The sequence below is a fragment of the Eucalyptus grandis genome, chromosome 3 (genome assembly GCF_016545825.1).
Source record: "Eucalyptus grandis isolate ANBG69807.140 chromosome 3, ASM1654582v1, whole genome shotgun sequence".
Lineage (NCBI taxonomy): Eukaryota > Viridiplantae > Streptophyta > Magnoliopsida > Myrtales > Myrtaceae > Eucalyptus > Eucalyptus grandis.
Genome location: NC_052614.1, coordinates 9,925,187 through 9,947,866, shown reverse-complemented (window position 1 = coordinate 9,947,866; position 22,680 = coordinate 9,925,187). Strand labels below are relative to the sequence as shown.

Below are 22,680 nucleotides of genomic sequence, written 5' to 3'. Positions count from 1 at the left end.
AAATCTCCTGCAATCCTAAACTAGCATCACAGAAGAGAAGCCCCATACTTCTTGCACAAAAATCACAAAATCAGTCGAAGCATGATGAAAAGTTGAGAAAATGCCAAATTTCATAGAATGGCCATAAAATCAAGGATAATTATTGATTCAAAGTTGCCATGGCGAGTAAGCTGTCAATTTTTTCACTAGGATAATGATGCATTAACACCTGCTCGTGTTTTTTTTTTTTGACGAAAACAGAGGACCGTAGATTGATATCAACCAAAAGTGCCACCATAGGGCATAATGTCAGTACAAAGCAAATCCAACAGGGGCGATGGTGGAGAAAAGACCCAATTATGGGCTAGACTTCAGTCTTCATGGGCCTGTGCAGCCCAGTGGGCTACTCTATTCGCTTCCCTCCTGCAGAACAGTATGCGTAACCTAGAGAAGCAAGGGATGAGTGCCGCAGCTTCAGAGATGAGAGAGCGAGCTTCCCATGGCGTCGAGCACGGATTCTCGCAGCATGGACAAGCACCCAGCCGGTCGGATTCCACAGTGAGTTGCTTCCTTTCCATTTTCTTTTTGTAGCAAATCGTGTAAGGTGATGGTAAGGGCTTGAGTTTCTACTTGCAACGCCGTAGTTGCAAGAACATGTGTAGATCCATTGATTAGTCGACCCCAGTGATCACGCCAAATAGAAGCCACAGATCCCTCCTTTGATGTGAAAGAAAAGGCTCCATCTATATTAATCTTTATCTCGGCAGGATCCGGAGGCTTCCATAGGTGCTCTGAGGTCAGGAGGTTGGGGGAAGAGCGCGTCCACACTTTATGGGATTGACAAGCAGATTGGGCAGATGCAAAAGCTGCCAAAATAACTTCTTGTGGATTAGGAACAGCCCTGCGAAATACAAAAAGGTTTCGGGATTTCCAAAGGTGCCAGAGGATATGTGCCAGGGTTTCCAAATCAGGTATGGCCTTCTTCTTGCATATCAAATCTGCTAACCAAGCATCCATGCGATTTGAATTAAAGTTTGTTGGATTTAGTTTAACTGCTGAATGAGACCAAATCTTGCGCGTCCATGGGCAATGCAGAAAGATATGTTCTGTAGTCTCTGGGTGTGATGATGACAAATCTGCACGTAGGATCGTGTGATTATTTTCCTGCGATAAAGATTGTCCTTTGTTGATAGAGCGTTGTGGCATAAGGACCACATAAAGATGTGTATCTTCGGTGGGGTTTTCATTTGCAAATCTTGTCCCAAAGCTGTCAGGGTGGGTGGTAAGAGGAGGATGCAATATCTTGTACCTTGACATCTGCAGTAGATCGTAGGGAATGGTAGCCATTCTTGATAGTATAATAACCATTTTGAAATCCACTAAGGGTTGCTGATCTTATTAATTTGGAGAGCAACCAATGGAATGAACCCCTACTACGTAGAAGTTTTGCTGATCAAATAGTCGAAGAAATTCTGACAATCCCCATCCGAACAGATTGTACAGAGGATAGACTTATTTGGACTCAGTGGATTTCCGTAGACGTTACTTTACTTGGCATCGCCATCGGCAGTTCGGAAATTTTGGGTAGGGCTAGACATTTGAATTATTTTACAGATTTTTAAGATATTTTTCCCCTTCCTTCCTCCAACTAAGCCCAACTGATGGGGCTGGCCCAATCGAGCACATCGGCCCAAATGGAGCAGCAGTTTGTCTCCCTCTCCTTCTCTCAAGCGGCGAGGCGACCTCCACAACGCCTGTAAAATAGCTAAAGGAGAGGAGGGATGAGGCTAAAACTTCTTCTTCTTTTTTAGAACCTCGAAGTCTTTTATAAAGACAAATACATAACATAAAATACCACTAAAATAGGACTCATAACTACCCATATTCCGCATAAAACACTTACTCCACTAACTCCTAAAAACTAGGACAACTAACACTAATTAGCTAAACATGACTCCACTAACTCTTAATGACTAGAATAACTGAAAAACCAAATCAGCAAAACGTGCAGAAAAAATAATTATTATTTTAACAATCCCTCCCTTAAACTGATGTTTGCTAACATTCAATTTTCAGTTTAAAGCCTTGATTGTTTTCAACATGCAAACACCTAGTAACCTTCTAAGCTTCATAAATGACTCCATCTTTAGAGCCTTGGTGAATATATTAGCAACCTGATCTTCACTCCTGCAGTAGATTAGATCAATTGTTCCATCATTGCTAAGATGTCTCAAGAAATAAAACTTCACAACAATGTGATTACTTCTTCCATGTAGCACAGGATTCTTGGAGAGTTTGATTGCTGAATTGTTGTCACAAAAAATTTTAGTAGCTCCCGGTTGCTTGAATTGCAGCTCCTCAAGAATTCTCATTAGCCAAATAGCTTGACAAGCATAAACTGTTGCAGCAACAAATTCAGCTTTTATACTTGACAATGTGACAATTGGTTACTTCTTGGATGACCACGAAATAACACGTGTCCCAAACATAAAAGTATAACCCAAAGTACTCATCTTATCATCTTGATCTCCTGCATAATCACTATCAATAAATCCCAACAAATTGGACTTTTCACCATTCTTGTAAAATAGCCTAAAGTCTCTAGTTTCTCGCAAGTAACGAATGATTCTCTTAGCAACTAACAAATGCATTTTTGTAGGATTCTCTATATATCTACTAATTAAACTTACAAAATACATTATGTCTAGTCTTGTTGCAGTTAGATACATCAAACTACCCGTAATTTATTTGTAAAATGTGCTATCAACCTTCCTCCCTTCGTGATCTTTGTATAGCATTAAGCCAAACTCAACTGGAGTGTTTACAATATTACAATAATTCATCTGAAACCTGTCTAAAATTTCTTCCACTTATTTCTTTTGAGAAATAAAGATTTCATCACCCGATTGTACCACTTCTGTGCCAAGAAAATAATGCATCATACCTAGATTAGACATTTCAAACTCATCTATCATAGATTTCTTGAATTCTTCAAACATAGCATCACAATTTCCAATAAGTATAAGATCGTCAACACACAAGTAGACGATGAGTATTTTCCCTTTATCTACAATATTGACAAAAAGTGTATGCTCATAAGAACATTTTAAAAACCAACTTTAAGAAAATAAGTTTCAATATGACTATACAAAGCCCGAGGGGCTTGTTTTAGCCCATAAAGAGCTTTCTTCAATCTGTAAACTTTATACTCATTTCTAGTCTTGACATAACGAGGGAGTTGTTCAACAAATATCTGTTCCTTTAAGTACCCATGCAAGAATGTCGATTTGACATCTAGCTAGAAAATATATCAAGAATTATGTGCTGCCAATACAACCACTAATCTAATCGTGTCATGTCTTGCAACTGGAGAAAAAACTTCTGTATAGTCAATCATGTATTGCTTGTACCCTTTGACTACCAAACGTGCTTTGTATTTGTCAACTTCGCCATTTTCTTTCAGTTTTGTTATAAAGACCCACTTTACACCAATGATTTTGTGTCCATTCGAAAGATCAGATAACTCACAAGTATCATTTCTTTCAATGGCATTAATTTCATCACCCATCGCTTTTCACCAATTTTCTTCTTTAACAGACTCTCAAAAGTTGTAGGGTCATAGTCTGAAAATAAAGCAAAGTGAGTAATTAAATCTCCAATTCCAGTTATCTCATAATCTTCCATCCAAGCAGGCCTTCTTTAACGCGGCGAAGAAATTGAGCTTCTTCTTCATTGACTTTAGTGATTGTTGGTGAAATTCCAGTAGCTATAGAAGTCGTATTTGATTAATTTTTGGGCATACAAGGTAGTGAAGTCTGCTCTTATTCAACATCATTGTCATAAAGGACTTGGGTAGGCTACTGCTTATTCCAATCCCCAAGTGTTCTCTTCATCAAAAACAACATCCCTGCTAGTCACAATCTTCTTTTTTAGTGGATTGAATAATTTATATGCTTTGATGCTTTGGATGCTTCACTTGCACCTAGAAAGATACATTTTTCAGCCTTGTCATCAAGTTTCTTCCTTTTCTCATCCGGGACATGGGCATATGCGATGCATCCAAAGATTTTGAAGTGATCTACAACCGGTCTTCTCCCACTCCAAGCCTCTTCTAGTGTCATATTTTGAACAGCAAAAGTTGGACTTCTATTCAAAACATAAATGCTCTGCTTTTGGCCAGAAAGTCTTTAGAATTCTTCCTCTTGCCAATAAGCTTCTCACCATGTTGAGAATGTTTCTATTTTTCCTCTCAAATACATCATTTTGTTATGGTGTATATGCGGCTGTAAGCTCTCTTCGAATGTCATGCTCTGCAAAAAAAACTTCAAATTCTTTTGAGCAATATTTGCCACCACAATTTGTTCGAAAGGTCTAAATGGTCTTTCCTACTTCGTTGGAGAAAGCTTATGATAATTCCTATAAAAAATAAACCTAGGTTTTTCTGGAAAAAATCATCAACGAATGTAATTAAGTATCTTTTACATCCATTAGAAGATGGATTTATAGGACCACAAATGTCCGAATGCACTAGCTGCAAAATATCATTTGCTCTCCATAACTTCTCTTTTGAAAATTGAGAACGATATTGTTCGCTAACACCACATTCTTCACAAACTTGAGAAGAAGTAGTAATTTGAGGAAGACCTGTCACCATACTTTTCTATTGGAGGGTCTTCAATCCACCAAAACTCAAGTGACCATAGCAAAAATGCTATAGCCATGAGAGATCTTTCTTTTCAGCCATCAAACAAGATTGAATATTTTCAATCTATAATGGAAACAATTTGTTTGAACTCATAGGAACAACTGCAATAGCACTTCTAATAGAATCATAAATTTCATAAGCACCCTTCTTAATGGTGATAACATAACCCTTTTCTTGTAATTGACAAACACTCAATAGGTTACTTTTCAGGTCAGGAACATACAACACATTAGAGATCATTTCCACAAAACCATTATTGGTTCTTATCTTAATATCACATTTTCTCATCACTTTCATAGTATAATGATCCTCAAAACTCACAGTGAAATGACAATCTTCATTTAAATAAGAAAAAAGAAGACTTACTTCCACTCATATAATTACTGCAGTATGTATCCACATACCAAATATCTTATTGGGATTCTTTTCCTCTTGAACAGCCATCAACAATGTTTCTACTTCCTTTTATTCAACAAAATTTGAATTCTCTACATTTTCTTTATTATTAGGCAACCTAGTATAACATTCAAATGCATAATGACCAAATTTATGACATCTAAAGCACTCTACTTTGGATTTGTTAGGATCCCGTCCTCTGCCTTTGCCTTGAAATTGTCATTATTGGCTTTGAAATTCTTGCTAACATCTCTATTCTCTCAATCTCCCATTCCTCTACCTCTACCTCTACCCCTTCCTCTGAAATTGTTGGAATGAGTATTGGTAGAAGCCTTCAACGCTTGCTCCTCTACTGTTGAACTTCTATTTATTTTATGTTCATGGATCAATAAGGAGCCTTGTAATTCATCAAGAGAGAACGCATCTCTGTCTTTCGACTCTTCAATTGAGCAGACAACATAATTAAACTTTGGCATCAAGGAACGCAAAATCTTTTCCACAATAGTGACGCCGTCTATCTTCTCGCCATGGAATTGCATCTTATTGCCGATTTCCATTGTTCGCACAATAGCTGGTGACAGATTCTCCATCATTCATCGCTAGTGTCTCAAAATCTCTTCTCAAAACTTGAAGCTATGCACGTTTCACCCTAACAGAGCCTTGATATTTCTTCTTCATAAAATCCCAAATATGCTTGGAAGTTTCTTTGCAAAGAATAGTTTCGAAGATGGGACGAATAGCCTGAAAGAGATAATTTTTTGCCTTCAGGTCCTTTAGCTTTCTAGTTTCCAATTCTGCTTTCTAGGGATCTGTCAAAGTCATGTCTATCGGTGGCTCTTGAATTCCAAATTCGACAACTAACCAATACTCCTTTGACCGTACAAAATTCTCCATTAGCATCCTCCGATGGTCATAGTGACCATCAAAGCGTGGAATGGCTAGTTGAACAAAATTGTCGATGGCCATTGGAAATGTTGCCGTTGCAATTATCTCATGAAGGTATCTCACACCTCTGAACCTTCTTTATCTTTTTAAAACTCTCTCACTCTTCTCACAGGCTCTTATACCACTGTAAAACAGCTAAAGGAGAGATGAAGCTGAAGCTTCTTCTTTTTCATTCAAAACCTCGAAATCTATTACAAAGACAAATACATAACATAAAACACCAGTAAAATAAGACCTATAACGATCCATATTCTGCATAAAGCAGTTACTCCACTTACTCCTAAAAACTAGGACAATTAATACACAAATTAGCTAAACATGACTCCACTAACTCTTAAAGACTAGAATAAGTAAAAAAACCAAATTAGCAAAACATGCAGAAAAAACAACTAAGTTCAAAAGCGAGGAAAACCGAAAACTTGCTCTCACTTATCAAGACAAAAACCATAGTAGATGCTCCGCCGTCTGGATGTGCCGCCGCTCCTCCGTCTCCTCCCTTCCGCCCTAATCTCCACCGGCACAGCTGCTAGCATCTGGTGGCGGCCATGGCCAGGCTCTTCCGAGGCGTGTACTATCTCCAGTGCCACCTGCTTCAACTAGAGGTACGAAGAGTAGCGATTCGCTTCTTGCTTCGCTTGCCCCTATTCACTTCGTCTGCAATATTATTATTTTTTCCTTTTTTTTGTTGGGGGTGCTTTTGTGCTGTGCGGCGAGTTGAAGTTTCGGTTTTTGCTAGTGTCTTCGCGGTCTGAAATGCGATTCGCTCCTTCACATGAGCTGCTGAGTTTCTCACTTTGATCGTGATCGTGCTTCGCAAGGCCAGAGAACAGGGGCGTTGGGGTCGTATTCCTAGTTTTGTAACTTTTCATCCAAAGGTTAGCTTCACGAACCTCGTCACATGGTTTGAGTTCTAAATGTTGGTCCTTTGACAATCCGAGCAGTGTGAACAAGCTGAGGAATAGCTTGTTTATAAGGCATATGGTTTGTCCTTTGGTTGCGAGCCTATTGCAGTATTCCTGTCCCTACATTACCTTCCAATATGTGCAAATGCTAAATGTGTGCATGCCCGTTTTGATCAGTTATGCATATTCTCTATAGGACAGATTTCTTTTGAAGGAAAAAGATTTTTTTTTCGGGGGTGATTGTGTGATATCTATTCAATTTAGTTGTAAAGAGAAATATAATTTTTTATCTGTTGTGAAGGTAGGAGAAAATCGAAATCTGACGGTAGCGACTCTAATGACGAAAATCTGTCTAAGAAGGAGTTGGCCCTTCAACAAGCTCTGTCTCGGAACAGGAACAGATCACTTCCTCCTTCGGAAAGGGATTGATTATGTGGCTCGGCCGATCTCCCTCTCCCAGTCATGTCCCGGTGATTTCCACCGGTTCCTTTGTTCTGGATATAGCTCTCGGTACTGGTGGATTTCCAAAGGAATCGACACATAGCCAGTTATTCAGTTTTTCATTAATTACGGAATTGATATATTTGATGTTGAAAGTATCCATTTATGATGCACGTCTGTTTGCTACCGGTAGGCCCTCCAACTCTCAAAAGATACGGTATTTGAGTTCTTTAGGGGCATGTGGTGGAGATATATGGTCCTGAGGCTTCTGGAAAAAAAAAAAAAAACTCTGGCATTACAGGTAATTGCCGAAGCTCAAAAACTAGGAGGTAAATAGTGTTTTTTGTTTTCGGATGCTTTCGTAAAGTTTCTCAAGTAGATCAATGTAGATGTGCATCGATGCTGTAAGATATGTGTCCACCATATCTTGTTCTGCTGTTTCAGTTTCTTGTAGCGTACAGTTCTTTTGTTGTATTGGAAGCATGTCTTCTTGTTTGAAATTCCAAACTGCCCGTGTCAAGAGAGGACACTTTGAACAGCAACTCATCTTGGAGCATGAGATTCAATGAAGGTGTGTGGCGAAGGACAAGACATCCAACAGTAAGTTAATTTTTCAATATCTTTTACCAATATTATGGTGAATGGCTATCTCAGCATCTTCTTGTCCAGTTGAACATGTGCAGATACAGTAAAAGATGCTTCCTATTTTATAAGAGTCTAACAAGAATGAGCTATTTTTGCGTTGTTGGGTCGTAAAGAAGTGTGTTAGGCTTCCTCCCTGGTTTTGTCTAGACTCGCTTTCATTTGTTTAATATCTTTTACATGAAGTTAAAGCTTCTGCTTATTGAATTGTTTAGGTCACTGTGTATTTGTTGATGCTGAGCATGCTCTCAATCCAGCACTGGCGGAGGCCATCGGTGCAAAGACTGAAAACTTGCTACTCTCTCAGCCAGATTGTGGCAAGCAAGCTCTAAGTCTAGTTGATACTCTCATAAGAAGTGATTCTGTGGATGTCGTCGTTGTTGATAGTGTAAGTAATGTGGTTCCTATGGGTCTCAACGTCAGTGCTTTAGAATTTCTTGTAATGACTGTTTTCTCTCTTTTTCCAAGTTCAACGGGTTACTTTGAGGACCTCTTTTTTGTTTCAATAGGCTTTTGCTGGATGCACTTAAGATGAGCATGTCTGTTGGAAAGAATTCTCTTACTGCTTTTTTGCACTGAGTGTAGGGTTGCACAGGCACGTGTTTATACTTGAGTGCATATACAAGATTGATGAGCCACAGTTAAATGTCAGGTGGCTGCTCTTGTCCCCAAAGGAGAACTCGATGGTGCGATGGGGTGATGCACACGTGGCAATGCAAGCTAGATTGATGAGAGGCGATTCGCAAACTTTAGTCATTCTCTATCACAATCACAGACCATATTGATCTTTTTAAATCAGGTATAATATTTAGATATACTAACTGGTTTATAATTGCTGGGGTTTATTGCCTTTTTTATGTAAGCTAATGTTTTCTTTTCTTTGCATGTGCCGGTGTTAAAAATATATGCTGCCAATGGGTTGCAAAATTTTTTGTTCTTGCGCTTGAATTTATTATTAGGCTTGAGGTTATGCTATTAGAATTTGAGTGGGACTGCGATCTTGTTTGATTGGAGCAATCAATTAAATGCGGTCAGGCTGATAAAAGATGTTTAGCTGATACCCACACCGACTGAGATTTTCCAGATGACATAAGTGTTCAACTCCAGTTGATTTTGGATGGGTATGCCTTCTTTTTTATCTTTGTTACAATTACCATGCATATTTGCCGGGACATATTGATGTTAGTTCAATAAGTTCTCTGAACCCATTAACTTCATCTCAATTCAGGTGAGATCAAAGTTGTCCACTTTTGGAGGATTTAGTGGTCCCATTGAAGTTACTTGTGGTGGTTCTATGCCACGATGCACCTACATATTCGGAAAATAGGGCTTATAAAGAAGGGGGAAGAGGTAACCTGCAAATTGAAGTCGGTGTAGGTATCTGTTGAATACCTTTTATCAGCCTGACCACATCCAATTGAGTGCTCCAATCATTCAAAGTTGCAGTCCATCTCAAATTCTAATAGCTAAACCTTCAAGCCTAATAATAAATTGAAGCTCTAACAAGCTCAAGAACAAAAAAATTCATGACCCATTGGCAACTATAATGTGATTATAAAAAAAAATTAACACTGACACATGGAAAGAAAAGATAACATTGACCTACATAAATAAGGAGATAAACCCCCAGCAATTATGAGCCAGTTAGGATATCTAAAGACTACCTGATTTAAAAAGATCAATATGATCTGTGATTGTCATAGAGAAGGATAAGTTTACGAAGCGCCTGGCTCATCAATCCATCTTGCTTTGCCATGTGTGTATTACCCATCTTACCATCGAGTTCACCTTTGGAGACAAGAGCAGCCACCTGACATTTAATTGTGGCTCATCAATCTTGTATATGCACCAAAACGTATATACGTGCCCGTGCACTCCTTTCACTCGGTGCAAAAGAGCGGTAAGAGATTTCTTTCCGATAGATAAAGTGCATCCAGCAAAAGCCAATTGAAACAAAAAAGAGGTCCACAAAGTAAACCCCCTGAACTTGGAAAAAGGGAGAAAACGGCCATTACGAAAAATTGTAAAGCGTTGACATTGAGACCCATAAGAAGCACCTTACTTACACTGCTTATGAGAGTATCAACTAGACTTAGAGCTTGCTCGCCACAATCAGTCTAAGATATCTCTACATAGAAAATCAATTATGCTCCAACAGCAGGATCTGCTTCTTCGTCGGTAGTGTCAGCTAGGATAATTTCTTCAGAAGCATCGCTGTCCATGGCCTCCTTATTTGATTTCTTTTCCCGTCGCGACAAGAAGCGTCTCCTTAAGTTTCATCATAAGTTATTGGCGTTCGATGTCATTTCCATTCAGGAATCCCTTGTAAAGCTTCCTTGCCACGAAAACTTAGATCATTCAAATTGTACATGGCGCCGGCCTTAGTGATGAACTCGTGTTTTAATCCTAAATCAACAATGTCAAAGATCTGGCATATCCCCTTGCCAAATCCCAACTCTAACCGAGCAGTACTAAATGGAGCAGCCAGCTACCCTTTGCTAGATTAGGAGTCCGACAATATGTTGCTTTCACATGAATATTTGGTTTAGTCGTGCCTTCACTACAATGAGAATAGAGATTTGAGGATGAGTTAGCTTATTTATTTTTCTTCTAATTTCAAGGAAAATTACCGAAAAACTTCTACACCTGTTGAATTTTTTCAATTCATTCATAAACTTTTCTCTTGTCATTTAATCATGATCCTTTTGTAATTGTGTCTGTCACGCCCCGATCCGCCGAGCACGTGCCCATCCCTTCTTGGTCGATTTAAAAGCGACATCTCATGACGCATTGCCGACCCATTTATTTTAATACGCATGCGAAAGCATATAAAATCTTCAGATAATAAAACAATGAGATAGAAAAGTAGAATCATAAATTTTGAACCTACCACACCTATATACATTACACACCATAATATATATAGTACGATACAAACTATTAAGTCAAGTTCTACTCAAACCAGCTCAAAAACAAGGTCTACAAGTAGAGGTAGGGGCTTCACAAACTACGGGTCATCGTTCTCCTCTTCATCATCCTCCACACTCCAACTAGAGCCTTCAACAGACTGCACCGGACTTTCAAGATCTTCAAAATCCGGGTCTATCGCATCTACGACTGACCCTTGAGGAGGATCCGCGGTACCCTTTCCAAAAGCGACCTCCAAAACTCACAAAGGAATCTCAGACTCCGGTATGGGACCCTCTCTCTGGCCATCCTGAGCCTGGCGGTACCACGATCTATATCAATGGGGCACCTTGTGGGTGAGACCCACATCGTCCCAGACTATAGACCTAACCAGCTCATAGGTCCAACCCCTAGGGCTCCCATGCAACTGAAAATAAGAGGTCTGTTTTGTAATCTTCTTAGGCCATCCCAAAAACTCAGGAGCGGCCATCTAAGGACCTAAAATGGTTATACAATAACCGATGAGACAATTTCTAGCAAGTTCTACCCCCTAAAATTCGATTATGAAGAAAATACGCCTTAAGGGCTACCTAAGCACAAACAAGCATCAGAGGACTTATCTTGGCCTCAGTTTCCTTCTCATAAGTTTGTATATCTCATAGATACACAATTCACATCAACCAATCAATTCACAAATCACTTTACCCAACTAGATCAAATCATCGAACAATCGACTCAATCAATTACATGTCATCAAGACCATCACACGGTCAACACATTGGCGACTCTCGGTAGTTGTGAAAATCTCGAAATTTTAAATTCAGACACAGGGTGCCCAAAACAACAGAAAATCTATCTAGTGTCGATCGATGAGAATTTTGCAATTTAGTGGAATCACCAACGTTTAACTACACATCTCAGTCGAATCAACCTATCTCCGGTCTCTAATCGATTTTTAATTGTGTCGTAATGACCCTTATAGACTAACACGGTCGAGCAATCGATTCCTAGTCGAATTCTCAAGTCTATTGCATTAAAATCTCTTAATAATTTCACCCGATAAGTCAGTTATCTCATGAGTGGCCATTTCAGAGAAAAGCACTACAGTCGCGTTAACGAAAGGCCCAACTTATCCAATCAAAATTAAAACCTAAAATTCAAACTGTCACAGTGTCAATCCAGTTTACTTGGCCAAATTTAACCAGTCGACATAGACGTGGACATCAGTGCCCGCTGGCAAATAATTTTTAGTAATATTTTATGTTTTTGAAATTTTTTTATTTATTTTCTTTTCTTTTTCCATTTTTTTCTCTCTCTTCTTTTTCTTCCTCCTCCCTCCTTCCTTTTGCTCCGGCAACCGGCCAATGGCAAGAGCTCGCCTCGCTCGATCACTCCCTCTAATTCCATCCTTACAAATCATCCAAGCAACGCTATTTATGGCTTAACGCCACTTATGGTCAGAAGCGGACCCCTCGGTCAGCAAGTCATGAACCATTTTTGATATAAAGAGCCTTTCTAACATGACATGCAAGGTGCATGTGTCTCGCAAAAACCACACAGCATTCTTCACAACTAATCACAGTGAGAAAACATCAACGATCGGGACATCGTTGCACCGATTAACAATCTCTCGAAGTGAACATGGTGACACGAGAGATTTGATAGTAGGGGTGAGCAGCAGCTTTAGGGTCGACCCGGACCGACCCCCGACCGCCCAACCCCGGGTCCCGGTCCGGCCTCCCAAAGAGACTAGGGTCGGTCCTTGGTCCTGAAATTCCAAGACCAACACTATGCGGGTTGGTCCTCGGTTATGAGAGTTTTGGGTCGGTCCAACCCTGGACCAACCTTGTATATTATATTATATTATATTATTTATGATCTTTTATATATTCAAACCTAAGTAAAATTTAAGTTATATTATATTATATATAATTCTTTTATATATTCAAACCTAAGTAAAATGATGTTAAAGTTGTTGACTCCTCATGTTCACAATCATGGACAAACGGCATCCAATTCCAAAAGGCGTGAAGTTTACGCCGTAAAGGTCTTCACGACCTCCTCCTCCACAGTCTAGACTCCAAAGTACATTCTTCACCGTGAGGACCAAGGACTCCTCATAGTCATGGACTCGCGACGTCCAAAATGGCGCAAGTTTATGCCGTAAATCTCCTCACGGCTTTCTTCCCTAAAGTATGTTCTCTTCCATTCTGTCTTCTTTGTTCTTTAATTTGCCAAAATCAAAACTAGCAACATTCCGCTCGCCTCTAGTTGCCCGCGCCGCTCACCTTTGACCGTGCGCACTGCTCGTGCCGCTCGCCACTCACCACTTGCCCTTTGCTGTCGTCACTGGCCTCACTAAACGCTCGCCACTCACCACTCGCCGCTAGTCTCGCTCAACGCTCGCCGCTTGCCGCTGGCCTCACTAAACGCTTGTCGATTGCCGCTGACGCTCACCCCACTCAACACTTGGGACGCTTGCGCCGCCACTCGTGCCGGTGCCTCACTTATCGTCGAGTAAATCAAAAGGAAAAAGAAGAAGCCCTAATTAGAAACCCTAATGCTCAGCTTGCCCTTGCTTTCCAAACACAACTTGACTAGTGATATCTACTTTGTGCTTCATTTGAGATCTTGTATTGGTATTTATAGTTTAGTTGCACAATGCCGCATTGTCGATGGATGTGTAATTTGAATTTGTAAGTTTACTTTTTTAGAGAGTATAAAAAACAAGACGAAATAAATTATCGATCAGTCCCGAGTTGACCCTGGAACCGGACCGAACCCATTGGGTCGGTCCGATCCTTGGTCCCAGGCTCAGTAGGGTTAGTCCTTGATCCTAAAAAATGAGGACCGACACTGCAAGGTGTTGATCCTGGGTTAGGATGGCCTGACCAACCCGGACCATGCTCACCCCTACTTGATAGAAGAGATTGGTCCTGTGGTGGCTTATGAGACAACATTAGGTGGTCCAAGATGCTATTGCAGTCGTTCACATCCCTAGAGTGCATATCTTTTATGGAAAATTCCAAATAAGGGTTTGAAATACTTTCATTTTCTTAAATAAGAGCCCGAAATAGATTTTGTTTTAAATAAGGATTTGAAATGCCATCATTTTTTCAAATAATAGCATGAAGTGTATCTTATTTAAAATAAAGGCCCTAAAATGATCGTGTCTATTTCAAATAAAATACCTGACTTTCCGACTAGTCAAGGGTATTTTAGTCATTTATCTTTGTTTTAATTTTTTCTTTTTTTTTCCTTTTTTTGATTTTTCTTTCATCTTCCTCAATGGTCGACCAGCCACCGAAAATGTTGGAAAGGGCTAAGCGAGAGTCACCCTCACTTGATCTAGCAAGGGAAGGGAAGGGCTTGCCTGGGTGAGACGACCCTCACCTTGGGGAGGTCGCCTTCGCGGCCATGGGCAAGGGCAACCCTTGCCAAATCTGGGTGAGGGTCTCGCCAACAGCCAGCAAGGGTCACCGAGCCCTCATCAACCCCAAGCGAGGCTGATTCTTGCTAGATCTGGCAAGGGTGGCCTCGCTCACAACTTGTGAGGGCTTGTAGGCCTTGGCCAACCTTTTACCAACGGCCGATGCAGGTAGCCAAGCTCTAGTTGACCCTTACCAGCAGCTAGCATCACCGAGCCCTCACCAATGGCCACTAGCCCTCGTCGAAAAGAAAACAAAAAGTGAAAAAATAATAATAATTTAAAATTAAAAGTGTAATTGGATGAAAACGCCATTGACTGATTGGAATAATTAACTGATCGATGACCGGTGAGGTGAGACCCTTATTTGAAATAACTATGGCCACTTTAGGCCTTTATTCAAAATAATCATGGCCACTTTAAGCCCTTATTTGACATAAAGTTCATTTCGAGTCTTTATTTGAAAAAATCATGGCACTTTATGACCTTATTTAAAATTTTACTTATCATTTATGAAAGCATTTGCAGAAGAAACTAGCGCATTGGTTCTCTCACCTCAAAAAACAGCCCCTTTAGCTAATTTTTGTCATTAGGTCTACGATATTGTAGTAGATAACTTGAAACTCAGCCGCAAGTGTTCTCAAGTACAGATTATTGTAGGAATTCATGAATTTAAGCCTTTGTAGATGCACAAATGAGGTAACACATCGATGTAGCTAAGTCATGTGCGTCATAAACTCGTGTCGCTGATGTGCATGATATTGGCAGATGACACAGTAGATGTGCGAGCAGGAATCCAACAGAAGTACCTCAAGCGTGTATTTCACACTGGATGCAGTGACATCATTTTAAGTTGATGCATTTCTCAAATGCTTTGGCTGCAACCGCAAATCTACTCAATTTTAACATAATGAGAGTACTTACTAACTGATATGGGCCTTCCCCAGACTACCTTTGAGTTTGATACAACATTGTCACCATTACGTAACTGCTTTTGCAAAGCCTAAGACTACACTGTGGATTAGACTATGAAACGTGGAAAAAGAAAAGGCTTGCATAGCTAAGCTAAGACAATCCTTAATAGTTTCAAGTTATCAGTTTAAATTGAGACAAATCATCCTTATAAGAATGGACAATTCATGGTACAATTAATGCTCGCACCACGATTCTCAACAGGACAAAGTAAGGAATCTCAACTTCCAATAGTGCGCTCATATTTTTGCCATCTTCGGTTGCATCCCAAACCATTTTGCTACCTAAGTTGATAATCAGGAATAAGTTGAAAGCATCCTACAGGAGTGAGTTTGCTATCTCGTTCGTAATGCGTCCAGAGATCCTCTCCAACAATCAGGCACGAGCATGTACCTCGCTACTGGCTGGATTTCTCTCTGTCCTCCTCCAATGCTTTCTTTATGAAACTCGATATGATAGAGGCCAACTCTGCCTGATGCGAGGTATATCGATGATCTGCTCCTTCTATAATCTGCAGCTTGTGGTTGGATATGATTTTTGCAAATTCTAGTGCATCTGATACTGGGATAACTTCATCAGCAGATCCATGAAATGTCAAAACCCTGTATCAAAGTTTCAGTAATCACGTATAGTAGAAAATAATCTCCTTTTCTTCGGGTTATAAACAAGCTGGAATAGGAAACATACTTAGGACATATTCGTCTACCATCCCTTGTGGCAGAGCTTTGAAACTTAAACAAAAACGCTTAAAAATAGCTAGAGTTTTTTTTATCTTTATGTTCTCGCACACAAAGGGAATCCCTGTCAAAGCCAGCCTTGACCAATGGGACAGGACAGTAAGGACTGAAAGTAGTCTCTTAACAACCTATAACGGCTCTCTGTTATGAAATAAAAATGAGAGGCTTCATCTACACAGGATTAAGGTATTTCTTTGTCCTACTAGGATGAACTCATTGCACGGATTCACTATAAATCATCTTTAGAGATCAATAAATATCACGAGACAGTTATTACAAGAGCAGCACTCCATCATGTACCATCTAGAAAATAATACCTGCAATTTTTGTCAATCTGAAGACATGCTTCATGCATATTGGTATTTAAGCGATCCATCAGACCTTCGTATGTCACATGATAAATAATAGTTCCTGCAAAAGGCAGAAATAGAACTTAGAAGAATCCAAGACAATTCCTCGCGCCCACATAACTTCAAGGATGAAATTGCCGTGCACGAACTTACCAGCAAATAGCCAAGTTCATATTTAGATTTCTCTATCGACAAAATTAAGAATTACAGTTTTCCAAAGGGAAAATAATTTGCCATCCAAGTCACTTCTTGACAAAGGCAACGATGAAAGAAGCAACAAAGCTAGACCCCATCCTCTGTGGAAAAACAGGGTTCCCAGAATTTGCTAAAATAGCAGTGATCAGCAAAGTTTATGTGCCTTCCAATTCATGGTTCACCAGCGTCCTGGAATGCTAGATTTGGCATTCTGAGCATTCTAGGTGATATAAAGGAAGATAAGGCACCAATTACATACTGCATATGATTTGACCTGTTCTTAATACATACTATATACGATTTAACTATAAAGGGAAGATATCAATCCATTAAATGTGCTCTAAACACATAACATATTTAATTTACTCAACTAGCTTTAAAAATGCTCCGCATCCGAGTGTACAAATTTCGTTACGGAAAAGCATTTCTAAGAGGCCTACCCCCTTTGTACCACATTCGAAAACATAGTGTCCTACTTTCCCCTCTTCGTTGCGCATACCAAATTGAAACGCAAACAAGGTAAAAACTCCTAGAAAGAAAGAGCGCCACTTGTTTCCTTCAAAAAAAGAAACAAATGTAGAAGTTGCAAGTATTTGATGAATGAATACCTGATTTATTCTCAACATCAATGAATCCATCCTCCTTAATTCTTTGCATGAAATCTTTGCCCAAGCGCTCTTCAATTCCCCCCTTCAAATCATAACGGCCAGAGACATTGACAACAATATGTATATCATTATACTTAGAAGCATAAAGAAGAACTACACTGCCTCCTGCAACAAAGTTACAAGATCAATCAACTTAAGTAGAGTGACACCAACTAATTTGCAAAGTGAAAAGATTTGGGCTGCTATCAATTCTGCAGATTTCACATATGTCCACAGGCATTTGGCAGGCATCAATGTACTTTTTTTAAATACAACAGGAGGCAGAAGCAAGTGCAAATTGATCCAAACTATGTATGAGCTATTCCCTCCCCAAAAACAGATAAATTCAAGAAACTGTTAGTGATTTCACAAACCTTTGCTGTGCCCCACAATAGCACTGGTCACCCGATTAGCTCCATTGAAGTGCTCAATAACAGCACGAAGATCATCAGCTTCTCTCCAGTAGTTACCGTATTCAAACGTACCTTCACTCTCTCTAGAAAGCATGAATTTTATAAGTGTTAAGGCAAAAGAAAAGGATACTTAGAAGCAAGAACTGCTTTACTGTCTAACTTGTGTCCAGTTCTAAAAACTTACACCAAGATCAAATCAATTGCCTTGGACATAACTATAAGCCATCGATAATGATTATGCTTTCAGGATCGAGCATGAGTCCTAATGAAGCAACCATTCAAAGAGTGGATGACCTAAAGCATGCAATAAAAGCTACAAAAAAACCTTGTCCCTGTCCTATTTCCATGTGAGGTAAGAGCCCTCATGATGCCTTGGTTTAATAATATGTCAAGACTGCTGAAATGATCAGTCTCTTAGTACCCCCACTTTCACCTGGGCCAGAAGGTACAACTACGACCTCATAATGCCTAAATTATATATCTTAGACAAATCACCCACCGTGTTAAATTGGGCAAATATTCACAGCTGGTAAGACAACCACAATTTGAATGGGATTGCCGATGATAAAGAGGTTTCTATTAACAATGACCTGAAAAAGAGAATATTGACAAGACCAATCAGGGAAGGTATGGTTTGATTTTTCAATAGTTAAATGAGTCAACAAGAGGAGGGAAATAAAAACTAAAGAGATACCTAAAAGGACATTTGCAATAGCAGTCAAGCAATCCAAGTTTGAGAGAAGGAACAACAGACAAATTGCTACTAAAATTTACAACTAAAGACCAGAATCAGCATTTAGCTGAACTAAATCTTTGAACTGCTAAAATGCCCAAATTGACAGCGTTGTTTCCGCTATGACTCTAAGCACGGTGCCTACTGAAACCAGCAATATTTCTTAAAGACTCTTTCCTGCTCTCTCCCTCCTTCCCTCCCTCCTCACATAAATGGACTTGGTGGCAAAATGATATCTACATTTGACGAGTATATTTCAGCATACCCATTTCCAGCAAAGTCAAAGCGGAAAGCACTAATACCCTCCTTCTCCAAAGCAGCAGCAAGATTCACCATCGTGGTTTTTTCCTGGACAACAGGCAGAAAGAAAAAGTTAAAGCTCGCTTGCAGAACTGTCAATTTTACAGGAGGAAGGAAGTCTGCTGTATCGCAGTAGCAAACAATGCCGCGGCTTATACATACTCTCATTTCTGCCATTTTCCATATTATATAAATTACCTCACCTTGCCAGACCGGAACCCATGACAGAGGATCACCATCTCCGAAGATCCAGTCTCATGCAACAGTCCCACCAGTTTCTCCCCATGCTTGTTCGGTATCACGACTCTCTGCTGCTGAACAACTGAACAGAGAAAACTTAACGAATTAACACCACCGCTCACCATATGCACGAGCAGAGTATGGACCGCAAAGTAAAAAACTTCAGCACTAGATGCTGACATAATTGACAATGAAGCATCTCCCCCAATCAACCATTGCGCACTTCCCCCCTTACGAGTTCTAGCACTAGCCAAAATGACGTGAAGGGTATCAGTCATACTTAAACAGAGTTCACTCCTAAATAGCGACACGATCGAGAAGGAGTAACCCATCTCCCGCCGACGAGTATCGTCACTCGAGCAATAAGAGATTCAAAACGAGACGACCAGCGTGACGAGCATGCGCAGACGAGATCGAAATGTGGGAACGGAAAGTCCAAATTTACTCGCACGCCCGAAACGAAGCTCGTAGGGAAGAGCCGAAGTTACCTGGGTTGTGAGTGGACTGAGACATCCTCAGCGTCGCTGCGAACTTGGGGTTGCTCGCCGGAGACCGGTTCAGGAAGATTTCCGGCGAACGGCGGTTCTTGGACGGAGAAGGAATGGAGAGGAGCGGCGGCAGCGGCGGCGGGAGGTGGAAGGAATTGGACGCTGGAGATTGCATCGGCATCAAGCGACAAGCATTTGTCATCGAAATCGGAATCATCGGCTCCGAGGAAGGAGGGGGGAGGGGAGAAACGACTTACGAGGATTTTGGTCAACTGAATCACTAGTCTCGTCCGTCCGAAGTCAACACTACGGCTGGGCTTTGTTCTTAGGTTTGATTGTCTTGAAAGTGGCTGCATCGCTCACAAATATATATAAGCAGAATATATTTTAATCATTCATGAAAATATCCAGACTTATAATGTTATTGAACTAATTATTTTGTTTAAAAAATTAAAAGAAACAAAAAAATAATAAAATTTACCAAACGATCCGACCAATAATTGTTAAGAATATAAATCCATGTTTTCTAATTATTTTAAGTGATCAAGTTAAGAATATGTTTTCCAAGTCATTTATTTTTCGTAAAACAAAGGATTAATACCATGAAAAATATCAAACCAGCACATTTATAATTAATTTATCCTTAACTAATTGTTGCTTACCAAAAATCCTAAATTAGTGAACATGTAATAAATTTATCACAAATTAATTTTTTTATCACCAAAAACCTTAGGATGGTACATATGTCACAAATTAACCTTCCAATAATTTCTATTGAATTTTACCGTTAAATTGCTAAGTTAAATAATACGTGGCAGATGATAGGTGTATCAATATGTAGTTTTTCGGTGGCATTAATCTAATTTAATAGATTTAAAAGGTAAATTTATCACAAATATATTAATTTGGGGTTTTCCATGATATTAACCCTAAAACAAACGAACCTTAGTATATAATTTTTGAAATGTGAAACTTACCATATCATAAGTTTCAGGGTGTACTTAGGTTTTACTTTTACTATTAATTAAATGATTCTAATAACCATTATTTGATATAATTCATTAATTACAACTTCTATTTAAACATACGAGAATTATGAAATATTAACAAAGTAAGAATGTGTTTGGTAACCATTTTGTTTCCAAGAATAATTTATGATCAAAAATCATTTTTTTTATCCTGCTCTCAGAAATAATTTCTAAGCATTTTAATGTATTTGGTAACTATCCAAAATTTATATTCCCAAAATAAATTGAATTTGGTACCGTTCTTAAAATTTTAAATTCAAATCATTTTCTTTTTAATTCTTTAATAATTTTTCTTCTTTTCTTTTTCTTTTTTTCTTATTCTTCTTCCTCAAGCTTTGGCCAATCGTTGGCCTCAGGGTGACTAGCAACCGGCCAGACGAGGGTCAACGACATCGCCGAAGTGTCATCAACCCCCGACAAGGCTGCACCTCATGGTGGAGCCTCGCCAGCGACAAGGCGAGGCTCGGCCGAGCCTTGGCTAGACAAGGTGCCTCACCTAGATTTGGCAAGGCCAAGCTCGCCCAACCATAGCTCGGCCAAGCCACTAGTGAGCTCATTGGTGGTTAGGCAAGCTCACTGGACCTCACTCTGGTTTGGCAAGCTCATCAAACCTTGCTCAATCGATTGCTAGCGATCAGCGGTGATGGTGGCTAACAACAATAGCAGTGGAAGAAGAAGAGAGAATGATGAAGAGCAAGAAGAGAAATAAGAAATTTGGGTTGACTTGATTTTAGAATTATTCTCGAGAATAAAGAATCAACTTTTTTTTACTCATTGATTCTATTTCAAATCTATTATCGAGAACAAATTTGTTTCTAGGAACAAAAAATTTACTAAACTAATTTTTATTCCAAATCTATTTTCAGGAACAAAAGAAGAGAATTAAACATTATTTGGTAAGTTGCCAAACATGCCCTAAAAGTCTCAACCATAGAAATTGCCGGAAATAGAAGTTCAATAGTGGTTTCATAAATTTTTTATCTCAATAAAGATAGTAAAATTTCAAAGACTCACATTTTACCTAATTGGATACCATGGAATACTAAAGGATTGCTAAGAAAAATATAAAACTAAAACCTACATTACATATCCTAAAACTCGATACTAGCCCGGTTTCTATGGATCTGGTTCTCAAGTTTTTAGTGTTACCATGAAATCGTGCTCACCCCTTAAAAAAGCTGAAATAGGGTCATTTTCTCAAATAAAAATACAGAGTAGGCTCTGTTTCAGTGAATCTGAAACAATTAACTTAGTCTTAAATAAGTCAAGCCCATCGATTGCCAAATCTTGCCGGCCGACTTCCGCATGCGATTCGCAGCAACTTCTGAGGCAATTGTCTGAGATTTTCTACTTTTATCCAAATTGAAGAAAGTCCCCAATTGAAGCAAGGGTTATCGGAGGGTTCCCAAATTTACCAAAGCCCAAATGGTTCTCAGCTACAACTATAAATGATACGTGAAGTTATGTTGTGATATTGATGGAAACAGAAAGTAGAGAACGGTCACGAAAAATGGCCTATGCCTTTGATCGCCTGAGCAAATTTTGAGCGAGCTGCTGAGAACTTGCTCTTGATTGGCCTTGTACTCAGGAGTCAGAATGAAAATCCATTATTAAAAGGGTTAGCTGCAGTATGAAATGTGGAAAACACAAAAAAAAGAAAAAATGAATCCTCATCATCAAGTCCGTGAAAAATCAAATTGGAACAAAGCAAAAAGGTTTTCTAACGAAATTGCCCTTTACAATGGCGCTGCAAATAAGCATGTGAACAGCATGTGTAAACCAGCCAGCGAAAATTTGGGCAATTGATAACTCAAGCCCTTAATTGACATTAAGTCGGTTATTCATACCCTTGTTTAAAACAAATCTACTACGCGCTTTCTTTCGAGGAATCAACCTCATTTCAGGTCCTTATACGAGACCAACTTGGCATCTTCTTATCCAGTCCGAGCCACCTTTTGTGAAAACTGAGATTTTCCCTAGGTTTCATTAACCTTGATATTGATATTCTTATGACATACCTAAACTCTCAATTGCAAATACGATCATGTTAAAAAATCAAATCCACAAATTTAAACTTAATAGAGTTTACAAATATATAAAGATCATTTAAACCGTGACCGTGAAGCAAGTTCACAACTGTATAAATAGTATAGAAACCTCATAAAAAACGTCATTGAATACTTTTTAACATGTGTCAATCTTTTTCATTTGTATTAAGGTGCTGCTTTTCTAA

General features: G+C 39.3%; 1 protein-coding gene and 1 pseudogene across 3 annotated transcripts in view; one reads left to right on the top strand and one right to left on the bottom strand.

Annotated features, from left to right (window-relative positions):
• LOC104430929 overlaps window positions 1-19,781 on the bottom strand; it is a 64,316-nt gene extending 44,535 nt beyond the window's left edge. Inside the window, exons 1-8 of one of the 3 annotated variants that reach the window (XM_010049252.3) lie at window positions 19,677-19,781; window positions 19,420-19,581; window positions 18,895-19,013; window positions 18,657-18,739; window positions 17,620-17,741; window positions 17,207-17,371; window positions 16,371-16,464; window positions 15,366-15,918 (exon numbers count right to left, since the gene is read on the bottom strand). In XM_010049252.3, coding sequence (XP_010047554.2) covers window positions 15,714-15,918; window positions 16,371-16,464; window positions 17,207-17,371; window positions 17,620-17,741; window positions 18,657-18,739; window positions 18,895-19,013; window positions 19,420-19,444 — 813 coding nt within the window. In that variant the 5' untranslated portion in view covers window positions 19,445-19,581; window positions 19,677-19,781 and the 3' untranslated portion in view covers window positions 15,366-15,713. Of the gene's footprint in view, window positions 1-15,365; window positions 15,919-16,370; window positions 16,465-17,206; window positions 17,372-17,619; window positions 17,742-18,656; window positions 18,740-18,894; window positions 19,014-19,419 lie in introns of those variants that run through there. The other 2 variants (XM_010049250.3, XM_039308789.1) reach the window with 2 other exon arrangements.
• LOC104439017 lies at window positions 6,571-9,387 on the top strand (annotated as a pseudogene).
• Window positions 19,782-22,680: the final 2,899 nt, after the last annotated feature.